General features: G+C 46.5%; 1 protein-coding gene across 7 annotated transcripts in view; it reads left to right on the top strand.

The window, feature by feature from the left end:
* DPP8 (dipeptidyl peptidase 8) overlaps window positions 1–12,193 on the top strand; it is a 41,019-nt gene that overhangs the window by 233 nt on the left and 28,593 nt on the right. For 5 of the 7 annotated variants that reach the window (XR_007776277.1, XR_007776276.1, XR_007776278.1 and 2 more), the window contains exons 2-6: window positions 3,083–3,145; window positions 4,133–4,402; window positions 7,661–7,773; window positions 10,558–10,731; window positions 11,630–11,798. Coding sequence is in view for 4 of the 7 variants with exons in the window: in XM_050967463.1 (XP_050823420.1) it covers window positions 4,144–4,402; window positions 7,661–7,773; window positions 10,558–10,731; window positions 11,630–11,798 (715 nt within the window). In the remaining 3 variants the exon portion in view is untranslated. Of the gene's footprint in view, window positions 1–3,082; window positions 3,146–4,070; window positions 4,403–7,660; window positions 7,774–10,557; window positions 10,732–11,629; window positions 11,799–12,193 lie in introns of all 7 variants that reach the window. The other 2 variants (XM_050967465.1, XM_050967464.1) reach the window with 2 other exon arrangements.

Genomic DNA, 12,193 nt, shown 5'->3' with positions numbered 1-12,193 from the left:
TCAGCTGGCCTTTCTATCCCGCCTCGGCGCTGTACATAGAGCCAGCGCTCCGCCCCCCCCCGCCGGGCCACATGCAGAGTCAAGCGCTGCCCCCCATAGGGCTGCAACGGTCCCCCCCGCAGGCTCTACACAGCCAGTGCCCCCCCCCGCAGTGCTACACATACAGCCAGTGGGGGGTCCCCCCCCGCAGGCTCTACACACACAGCCGCTGCCCCCCCCCGCCCCCTCCGTAGGGCTACACACAGCCGCTGCCCCCCCCGCCCCCTCTGTAGGGCTACACACAGCCGCTGCCCCCCCCCCGCCCCCTCTGTAGGGCTACACACAGCTGGCGCCCCCCCCCGCCCCCTCTGTAGGGCTACGCACAGCCGCTGCCCCCCCCGGCCCCCTCCGTAGGGCTACACACAGCCGGCGCTCCCTCTTTCCTCTCTTCCAGAACACATGCTTCTCTTTTACTTTGAGAATGCTCCCACTCCCATAGGCCCCCCTCCCCGTCCCATCCCTCCTCAGGGCTACACACAATCCTTGGGCTCCCCACATACACAACCTTGCAAATGTACACACACATGGAGCTCCTGTGTTCCTTCTCCAGTGGGGCTGCACACCCATGGCTGGGCTTCCTCACCTCTGGACTCCCCCTGGGCTTCCTCCCCATACAGCCTGTATACACGCATCCTTGCTGTGCCTTCCCACCAGATCTCACAACCTGCACACTTTGTCCCCCTAATCCTGCAGGGCTCCATACATTCCCCCACACATATGTGCCACCTGCTCCCCACTGTTGGTCCCACACTAGCCCCCATGCTCTCCTTCCCCCTCTGCCTGCATGAAGTCTTTTGTAATAACTTCTCCTCCCCCCTTTCCCTCTAAGGGCTCTTCCCGTAAGGGCCTTATCTGCTGGACTCTCATACCCTCTATAAGCGCCAAGGGACTTATCTGCAGGAACGGTCTCCCTGCCCCCATGCACCTGTGCCCCACACAGGGGGATGTTTCCCTTCCCACATGCATGCACCTGCTTCTTCCCTCCCCCGACATACCACTCACATGCAGGACCCTTCCCCAGATGGGTCATGCCAATAGGGGCATCCTGGCACAGTATGTTTGAACAGACAGCTGCTGTGCAGACAGCAGTGCCAAGTGGGGAAGGCTGTTGGGAAGACCGAGCTCAAAGCATGAGAGTAAAATGCAACAGGGCTTGGACAGAGCCTCCTTCTATCTGGGTCAATATCCTCCAGAGAGATCAGTCAGGCCTGAGTGGTTTCTTTCCTCACCCCACTCACACTCCAGTTAACACTGGGGATATTTAAAGTATGGTTGCAGGGAAGAAATCTCAGGCCTTCCATTTAGGTATCTCATTCTTCCCAACCCCCAAAGCAGTTATCATAGCCTTTCTCTATGCTCCCCTTAATATAAAGAGAGATTGGGGTTGAGGAGGGTATTAATTAAGAATCAGCAATGTGATATTAATAACAAGTTCTTATACAGCCCTTCTCATCCATGTGTCTCAAAGTGCTGTACAAAGGTGGTCAGTATGATTAGACTTTACAGGTGGGAAAACTGAGGCACAGAGAGGGGAAAGTGACTTGCCAAAGTCCACCTAACCGGTCAGCATCAAGTCAGGAATAGAGCCCACATCTTCTGCCTCCCAGCCCAGTGCTCTGTCTTCTAAATCACGCTGCCTCCCTTTCCAAAAGAGGAAGTGATGCCTTTTGCCACCCTTTGCCAGGCAGCTTTCAGGGCCAGGCATGCCACAGATGCCTGACTCTTACAGACTGAAAGCTGTTTGTTTTCGGCTGGTCATATTCCAGCTTCTTCTCCTATTGCAACATCCTTTCTTGACTTCTAATGTATTTGAATAGCATAGAAGTTGTAGCTATAACAAGAAAATGTGTCTTCCTAATTGGCTGTGTGGGCAGATGTATGGGTGTTCAGCAAACTCTGAAACCTGACCTGCCTGACTCTTGCACAGCTAAGCCACTCCAAAGGATGTTATTCATAAGATATTGTTCTGTGGTGGTTAACAAGGAGACACAAATGTGGGCATCTAATCCCTCACTACCTCTCCATCCTCTGTGTAGGATGCAGTTATGCTATTAAGTGGGCTTAAGCAAGTGTTATTTTGATGTCCTGAATATATTTGGGAGGGGAGTGAAGAGGATTTGGAGGGGCAGTTGTGTGTGTCAATGAAGTGAAAGGGGCTGATGACATTTGTCATTCAAATTTAGCAGTGCATGGCCAGACTCATGCACCTATGTAAAATCCCAGTGACTTCAATTTTTTATGTGGGTAGACATTTTTCATGCTTCTCTGCCTGTTAAAAGTTGTTGAAAACACTCCAGAATTTTGGAAACCTACCTAGGTAAGTGGGTGGCAATAACCAGAAATAATTTTGTTGGACTCTACAAAATATACAAGAGGCTTCTGATGCAAGTGTGAGGCCTGACCTCTTAAGTTCTGTTAGGTTATGAGCAAAGCATTCCTTTAACCCAGTTAAGATTTTGGACACTCATGCAAATGTGCATTGATTGTGATGGATGAGGCATTTAATTTCTGCTACCTGTTTTGTGCTTTGTTAATGGTCTGGACAAAGGAAAAACAGGGCAGAGATTTATTTGGAGAGGCATAGTGGCTAGAAACTGAGACTCAGGACACTTGGTTTCAGTCACAGCAAGTCGTTTCCTCTCCCTATGCCTCAGCTTCCCCATCTGTAAATTGGGGATAATGATGCTAACCTCCTTTGTAAAGCACTTTGATATCTATGGATGATAAGCTCTAGATAATACTATTTTGCAAAGATGGAGGCAAACTGGATCTTTTTCCAAACGTCCTCCCCAGGCCCCTGAATTTTAGCTGTTTGTATTATTATGGGCTGGGGTCCAGGTCACACCCAGCTACTTTGGCTGGTCTCCAGTTGTTATTCAGCTTGCCCGTTGTATGTTGTTGCTGTGTATATCAGACACACTAATGTGTCTGTGTGCATTATAGTTGCCTGGGAGCTTGGACTTGTGTGGCTATGTGGTATAACTGGGGCTTGTGGCAACATGGCACTCATTTTATAAAATAAAGTATTTTATTTTTGTTTTAGTGCCTGTATAAAGTGCTGGACTGACACTCCTGGATGCTGGAGTCCTCTCTGTCCCTAGAACAGGTACATTACACTTCATAGCAATGCCATCTTCCCTATGGTTTTCCCCCACCTCCCGCACCTTCCTCTGCACTGAAAGGATCTCCTCTAGGAGCGAAAAAGCAATTCAGTTTCCATGCTGATGGCTCTCCATCTTGGCAAACTGAACATTAGCTCAGTTTGTTTATTTCTGAAATGAGTCTCTAGGAAAACACAAAACGAGTTGGGCTTTGTGCTGGATGTTCACATTTCTCGACTGGAAATTAATGACACAATGGCATGGCACTATCTTGTGTCTGGGGAATGTTGAACCTGAGTGTCGATAGTTATGGTAATATTTGCATCATTATTTAGCAGTAACAGCATTGCAGTGCACAAAGGCCCCAGTTACCATCAGGTTGCTCTACACAAAAGTAGACTTGATCTCTGCCGTGAAGAGCTTACGATCTAACTTGAAAGAAGACTTATTAACGTTTTTCTCCTCTTTGCAGTCACTTGATAAGGTCCATGTGGTTGCATTGGTCAACTGTGCACAGTTGGATGGCTCCATGTAGAGTATCTGGAACCTTCCCCCCCTACCCCCGACTGCTGCACAACCTTAGTCATCGTAATATAGGTTTATGCTATAAAGGTTGGTAACTTATGCAGGATAATGACAGAGAAAAGTAACCATGCAAGATTTAACAAAGAAGAACCAAGGAATCATTGTTGTACTTCCGTAAAATGAGCGTAAGCAGCTATTTAACAAAAGTAGGAAACTTTTTATAAAATATACATTGGTCTACATAGTTCTTAATCCCATTCCCACATCTCGTGCTTAAAGGTTTGGGCCTGAATGACGACAAGGTATTTTCCAAAATAAAAACCTTTGTTTAAAACTTGTATTGAAATAGCAGTTTGCTTGTATTGTTTTCACTGGGCTATTTCTTTTTTTTTTTTTTTTTGGGAGTATATTTTCCAGCGCACTAAAAGGCAGCTATCTGAAGCGTCTCCTGTGTCCCATTCTTCCAGAAACATGCAACATGGCAGCAGCCATGGAAACTGAACAGCTGGGTCTCGAAATCTTTGGAACGGCTGAGAGCAAGGAGCATGCTGAGGCTGAGGAGCAGCCAAAGCTGGAACCCTTCTACGTAGAGAGATATTCCTGGAGTCAGCTTAAAAAACTGCTCACAGACACTAGGAAATACCATGGCTACATGGTGGCCAAGGCTCCTCATGATTTCATGTTTGTGAAGAAAAATGACCCTGAAGGACCCCATTCAGATAGGATCTACTATCTGGGTAAGTTGCTGGCGTGACCCATGTCTTGATTCAAACTCAAGCAATCTCAGTGGTGGTTCTAGTGTTCTTCCTGTGAATAAAATGTATTGGAAGGGCTTGTTACGGGCTTAATGCTAGGATTGCTGGTCAGACTACCCAATCGCCCTGGTCCTTTCAGGCCTTAACATTTGTGGGGGGAAAAATCTCCCAAAGGAAAGTGGGGAGGGTGGTGAAAACCTCATCACTTGGGACTCTTAGAACTGGACAAAGACTTAGTGCAGGGTTGTTCCCTAAAGAACACTTTCTACCTGGGGAGATGGAGTAGCTGCCCGTGGAGGTCTTTCTGGGCTGAGGTTGCTCATTGTTATGGACTTGATTCTGTTGAAAATAAGTTTGATTCCTTCCTTCCCCGCCCCCGCCGCCAAACACTAGTAGAACTTGATCTGTTTTACCTATTTGCTTGCATCGTGGTGGAGGGGGAAAGAGCATATCTGCATATTGGCCTCCTAAAAAGAGAAATTGTAAGCGTAATTTTCAGACACCTCAACGCCACTGTTATAGATGGAGCATATTTTCAGGGGCACTGCAGATAGCTGGGAGGATATGCAGAAATGGGGGCATATATATTTACACAAATGAAATGCTTTGTTTTTCCTGTAGTTTCTTTGGCATCTCTAGTGAATGGATGTATTCGAATGGCTATTCTTGGCCTCTTCTCCTCACTTCTCGCTCATTTTTACGAATTGTGGTTCACTTAACCTGGACCGATCTGGGGTTCTAAGTCAATGCTTGTGCCAATTTTAGTACTTCCATGTGATTTTTATAGTGTGAAAGGTACTGCAGGTGATAGGGGAGGGGCTTAGCTTAGGGGACGGGGCTTTTGTGGTATCTGAATGTTTCCCTCCAAAAGCCACAGTAGTAAACATGATAAATCCAGTCTGCGGGGAGAGGTGAAGCCCTGGTCAGAGAACAGGGAGCTGGAGCTGAATTCTAGCTCCAGTGCTTGCTTCTTGGGAAAGTCTACACGAGGATAAAAACCTGTGGCTGGCCCGGATCAGCTGACTCAAGCTATGGAGCTTAGGCTCCAGGGCTGAAAAACTGCTGTGTAAACACTTGGGCTCCAACCCAATGCCGAAAGTGCAGACAGCAATTTTTAGCCCCTTGAGCCCACATCAGCTGATTTGAGCCAGCTGCGACCCTGCTGTGTGTTTCTTATTCCTGTGTAAATGTACCCTTAGAGTCTGATTAGCAATTCAGAATGCATGTGTGGAAGCTCATTGAAATCCGTGGAGTGCCACATGGGGGCACAGTCTGCCCACACGCTGATCCATGGCCTGAAACCGATGATCTGTCCCCTTCAGTTTCCCCACTCATAAAATGCGGGTTAGTAACATTTCATCTGGCCTTCACAGCACCCCTGTGAGGCAGTTTAATGGACACGGTCAACTTGAAACTTCATCCATTTACAGCAATACTTTTAAAGGAATTATTAGAGATTGAGCAGGAGGACCCAGAGGCGGATTGAGTAAACGGGCTTCTTTATTGTGGTACTTGTTCCCCTCAACCCAAGCACTGTGTTCATCACATCACACTCTTTTATCTAAGTTAATTTGTAAATACCCACATTTACTACAATGCCCCCAAAACCCTTATTTAATAATATGAAAGCCCATATAATGGATATTAATAGCTATATATTGAATATAATTATATCTGCCCCTGTTTACAGCATTAAGCATATTATACAGACATTTTTACCTTGAAGATGCATTTCTTTGCAGTAACTAGACACAAGTTTCCTTAATCAGGGAAGGGAGGAAGGGGCCATGACCCTGAGCTCATCTATGTAGCTGGGAAAGGAAGGGAGGGGGAGATAACACTTCTTTACTCAAAGGGTATTCTTTACACACCTACATTCCTTATGCAGGTGCAATGCTTATCAATCTTAACAAGAAGAAGGGAAGGGAGAGGGGTGTCAACTTTATCTATCAAGCAAAGAAATAGTGCCTGCCGGTGCCTACTCCCTATTACTGTGATAGCAGTTTTCCAGGTCTTTCCTTAACCCTTACATATCCCAACAGGCATGTCAGGAAACGGCATCTACCCTAATGCTCCTTGTAGTTTTACTATTATATTTGAAAGCTATATACCTTCCTCTGTTGTTGCTGTGTGAAAAACCCACGCAAATAACAGGAAAGCGTCTGTCTGAAACAGAGGAAGGCAAAACTGACTAGATACAAAGTAAACAATGAAAAATAAAGAGAGAAATTGGTCTTTCATGTTGGAGAAATCTCATGGGCTCCTTTTAACAAAAGGAGGTAAAAAATGTTTAGGCAGAAGAGTGACTGTTATGTTGAAAGTGATTCGTAAATAGGTCCAATCCTTCTGCTGATCAAGTCACTGGCAAAACTCCCATTAACTTTGGTAGGAGCAGGAGTTGGCCCTAAAGGTTATAAAACATAGAATCATAAAATATTAGGGTTGGAAGAGACCTTTGGAGGTCATCTAGTCCAATGCCCATGCTGCAGATTAAAAATGTGCTGATTTGTTTTGTCTAACAAGTGTACTTTTTGGGGTGAGGGAGAAACCCCGTCAGAAGGTAGCTGGAAACCCTCTCATTTGAGGTATGTCTGCATTGCAGTCAGGAGCTGGGATTGCACCACACATAGGCATAGCCAAGCTAACTTGCTAAAAATAACAGTGTAGCCACCAGCTAGCTACCTGAGTAGAGTCCTGCTTCAGACCCTAGATATGTACCCAGGCAGTTAGCCCATGCCACCACCTGTGCAGCCACTGCTAGACTCCAGTTTTTAATGAGCAAGCTTGAGCAAAGCTAGCCTGGTTGTGCCTACACTTGCTGTTCCAGCTGCAGAGTAGATATACCATTTGAGGCAAGGGGCATGACTCTGTAATCCAGCAAAGAGTGTTTAATAATTACGAAGCCCTGCTGCTGGAGCTTGATTTTGAAATGTCCATCAGTAACAGGTCCTGATATCCACTTTCCAGAGAATGTCCATGTTCTAGTGGCAGCATGCCTTTGTGCTTGGTATGGTGCCTTGTTCCAAAACTTCACCTACAGTCCCCTCCTCCTCTTCTGGTTGCAGCACCTCCCCCCGCCATCCCATTCTGTGAGTGAGGCTGCAGTGTGTTTCAGTGGTTCCCCCTTAGGAAGGCAAATGCTCATGCTTCTGTTGTGTCTTTTGGCTTATCTTTATCAGCTCCTGGGAGAGCATTTGTCATACTTTAATAACGGGGAATGAATCCTTTTTTCCTTTGTAGCCATGTCTGGCGAGAACAGGGAGAACACGCTGTTCTATTCAGAAATTCCCAAAACCATAAACAAAGCTGAAGTCCTAATGCTTTCCTGGAAACCCCTCTTGGAACTCTTTCAGGTACGTGAACATGACAACACCTTCTTTCCCTCATGGCAGACATTCGTGCTGCTCAGGCTTGTTGGAGTTATTGCAGTTGTGAGCCACCAACAGGCTGTGCAGTGAATGTCTTAAGGTCTTAAATGTTTTTACTTTCCCTCATGCTTAGCTAAGCTCTTTACTGTTAACTTTTAAAAGATCTTGTCTTGTCAACTTTAGGAATTTTGTAGCCTTTTGTAAATCATTTAAAAAAAAATTCTATTCTGGATGGGATGCATATAGCTTCCAACAGATCTCTGCAGTAATTTTTCTGAAGGGAGAGCAAGGGACTTATTGTAGAAGCTTCACTTCTAGTGAGTCCAGGTGACTTCTCACTATACCGTCAGTTTAAAGGTGTTACAGCTTTTTCCTTCCCCAAAATCTGCCTCTACCAGTCTACTGTATGGCTGCTGTGTCAGCTGCAAGACTGCAGTAGCCCACCATGAATACCATGCAGTAGAGAGGGTTATTGATCAATTGATCCATATACTTAAGGACTAGAAGCAGCTGGGAGATCATGTTGGAGTTCCGAGCTATACTCAGTAGTGCACAGGTGGTGTGTGCCCCTTATGTGGTTTCCCTGTGTCTTGTCCTTCCCCTCAGCAAACTTGCAGTAGACTGCTGGTGTGGAAGGGTGGCAGGACTTGCCCCTGTGGCATTGGCTATGATGTGAGCTCCCTGGATGTTACTGGTCTGTCCCCTCATGAGGTGTAGGTCCTACTAAAAATTCTTCTGGTGCTTTCATCCCTCCCAACTAATCACTGTGGATCTTAGCTCGAGTTAGTTAAACTCTGTGTTGTTACTTTTCCTCTCTAGTCACCGCGGACATTTTTAATTCTTTTACAGCAAGTTCTGTTTGCCTCGTAACCATCGAGCTGCCAGCGGACATACCTGGTGTGTGGACCTTGTCTGTATAGTAGTAAAGCACTCTCTAGTGATTTGCTGCAAACAGAAACCTACTCTCACTAGGTTTTTGGGTCTGAAAGAGAAAATGGACAAAATGTGCAGCTTTCCGAGCGCCATTCCTGCCCAGGTTGCATCTTTTTCCTTAGGCAGAATCTTGTAAACCTAGAGCTCCCTCAGCATTTCCAAACACTTGCTCATTCTAGCGCCTGCTCCATGCACACAGTTGCCTAATTTTAACCAAAGGGGGGCGAGTTTTAAACTGATTTAGTTAAATTGGTGCAATCTTGTCTGGATACTCTTTAAATTCATTGAAATTTGGCTTATATTGGTTTAGCTTGCAGCTGTAAAGGCAAGTAAAACCAGTGTAACCAGTTTTTGTGTTCACACTGAAGCTTGCAACAATTTAACTAAATCTACACAAGAAAGTTGCACTGATGTCACTTAGTGTAAATTTAAACTGATGTCATTAACAGGCTCTATGGACGCTCTTATTTTGGGTAAGAGCAGCTTATTTTGGTTTTGCTTAAATCAGGGGTGGCCAGCCTGTGGCTCTGGAGCCACACGTGGCTCTTCAGAAGTTAATATGCGGCTCCTTGTATAGGCACCAACTCTGGGGCTGGAGCTACAGGCGCCAATTTTCCAGTGTGCTGGGAGATGCCCACTGCTCAACCCCTGGCTCTGTCACAGGCCCTGCCCCCACTCCACCCCTTCCCGCCCTCTCCCCTGAGCCTGACATGCCCTCGCTCCTCCCCACTCCCCCCCAGAGCCTCCTGCATGCCATGAAACAGCTGATCGGGAGGTGGGGGGGGAGGGGGTGGTGCTGATTAACGAGGCTGCCAGTGAGTGGGAGGAGCTGGGATTGGGTTGTGGGAGCTGATGGGGGGCGGCTGACATATTTCTGTGGCTCATTGGTAAATTCTGACTCCTTCTTAGGCTCAGGTTGGCCACCCCTGGCTCAAATTGATTAGAAGCAGGTTTTAAAAAAAACCAAAACAAGCTATTCTTGTACTGAACTGTGTCCAGACAGCCTTTCTGCACCAGTTTAACTGTGTTTAGAACAATTCAAGTTATATAAGTGCAACTTTCTTATGTAGGCAAGCCGCAAGTCAAACCAATGCAACTTGTGTGTAGGCCAACCCAAGGTTACTTTTGGCTTCCATCCTTCCTTTGAGAAATCAGACCTGAGACCAGCAGGAAGGAACATTCTCCTCTCTTTTCCTGTTCATTGGCTCAAAGGGTGTATGTAAAACTCCCGGGACAAAATTGGCCTATGTCTGCCCATGCACCAACACCGGAAAAAGGTAGCGCAGATCCTACAAAGAAAATGGCTGCATCTACAAGGGACTTCACAAACTTTTGTTACCCTGGTTCAAATAAGATCCCCAAAGACTGTTGCGAGGAGACTTCCCAAACTGCTAGACATAAAAGCCAGAGGGGCACTCTCTGCGCCTACCCTCCTTTCCACCCAAAGGGGCACTATTAAACAGACTCTAACCTCTACCTCATATCAGCAGGACTTCTGCTCAGACAGGGCCTTATTCTGCTCTTGTTCTCCCTGGTGTAAATTGGGAATAACTCCATTTAAATTGATAGCAGAATTACAACTGGGTTTACAATGATGTGAGATCTGAACCTGGCCCAGAGTTACTGGTACGAGGACAGAGACTCAAGCATGAGCAGACTGCTTGCAGCCAGTGGGATTCTCATTGGATTAACTCGTTTCTTTGTTTACCAGAGATGCTACTCAAGCTGCCAGCCATCTTTGGCTCTTTGGTGCCAGAGGAGATGCTTTCTGTACATGAGAATACCAAGTAAAAAGTAAAGCAAGCCAGATGATTTCTCCTCTCTCTTCCTATTCAGGCTTCTCTAGACTACGGGATGTATTCTCGCGAAGAAGAATTACTGCGAGAGAGAAAGCGCATTGGGACAGTCGGGATTGCCTCTTACGATTATCACAGAGAAAGCGGCACCTTTCTGTTTCAGGCTGGCAGTGGAATTTACCACGTAAAAGACGGTGGCCCTCATGGATTTACTGTGAGTTCATGCACATTGCTAATCCTCATGTTAACGTACTGTCAGGAATTTGTTTGCAGAAGACTCAAGGCAATGAGATTTGTAGATCAAGCAGCCACCTATGGATGCACTAATAATGCTGAGGGTCACTGAAATACGTTCTAGAGATTTGAGGGGGGGAATGATATGACGTTGACTGCTAGTAACGTTGAGCAAAAGGGAGAAGAGAAGGGAATGTGCATAGTAGCAGTCTCCGGATTTATGATTTAGTGTACGAGTCTTTCCGTGAAATTGCTTGTTACAAGGTTGCTGCTCATTAGATTGGGCTGCAGAATAGACAAGAGAACTTTGTGAAAGAGCAGCTGGGGTCACTGCTGCCTAAGTGCTGAAGCTGGACTCCAACTTCCAAGCCAGAGTAATTTCTTTTTAATATAACACATGCCTGATGTCAGTCTAATGATGTCATCTGATGGATGCTGCTGCATTCTCAGTGGGTTTAGCGAATGAGGCAATTGCGTGCTTCAGCCAGTTCATCCATCAGGGTGCAATTTTTTAAAGTGCACTGAGCCTTTGTAAACAAGCTGACTTTCTGCTAGCGCTGATGAAAGATGTCTGTCTTAGGGGCGTTAGTGTGGCATCTGTGGAACCCCTCAATAGGCACTGTGGCAGCAGAAGCTTCCCTACCGACAGCGTGTGGGTATTTTATGTTTTTCTTGGTCAAAAAAGGTTGGATTCCTCTCACACTAAGCTCCAGCATTTGAATGCAAGTAGAAGTTGGCTACTGTACCTTCCAGTAACACTTGTATCTGTACTTAATGGACACCATCCATCTTTTTGGAGATGAACAGAATAACACAATTCAGCTCCTGCTGTCGTGTTTTATATTGCTGACTAATTCATCTTTTCTTCTTTTAAACAGCAACAGCCCTTAAGGCCCAATTTAGTGGAGACCAGTTGTCCAAACATACGGATGGATCCAAAACTGTGCCCAGCTGATCCAAACTGGATTGCATTTGTCCATAGCAATGACATCTGGATATCTAATATACTAACCAGAGAAGAAAGGAGGCTAACCTTTGTCCATAACGGTAATGCATGTTCAATTTACAATCCAGATCTTTAATCTCTTCTTCCTTGTGTGGGTGTGTGGGGATATTCTCTAGACCAGTGTTTCCCAAACTTAGGATGCCGCTTGTGCAGGGAAAGCCCCTGATGGGACGGGACAGTTTGTTTACCTGCCACTTCCACTGGTCCGGCCGATCACGGCTCTCACTGGCCGTGGTTCGCTGCTCCAGGCCAATGGGAGCCGCTGAAAGCAGCGGCCAGTAAGGCCCTCGGCCCGCACCGCTTCCAGCAGCTCCCATTGGCCTGGAGCGGCAAACCACAGCCAATGGGAGCCACGATCGGCCGGACCTGTGGACGTGGCAGGTAAACAAACCAGCCCAGCCCGCCAGGGGCTTTCCCTACACAAGCGGCGTCCCAA

Source organism: Gopherus flavomarginatus, chromosome 9 (genome assembly GCF_025201925.1).
Source record: "Gopherus flavomarginatus isolate rGopFla2 chromosome 9, rGopFla2.mat.asm, whole genome shotgun sequence".
Taxonomy (NCBI): Eukaryota; Metazoa; Chordata; order Testudines; family Testudinidae; genus Gopherus; species Gopherus flavomarginatus.
The sequence above is the reverse complement of the archived record's forward strand: the minus strand, read 5'-3'. Positions and strand labels throughout refer to the sequence as shown.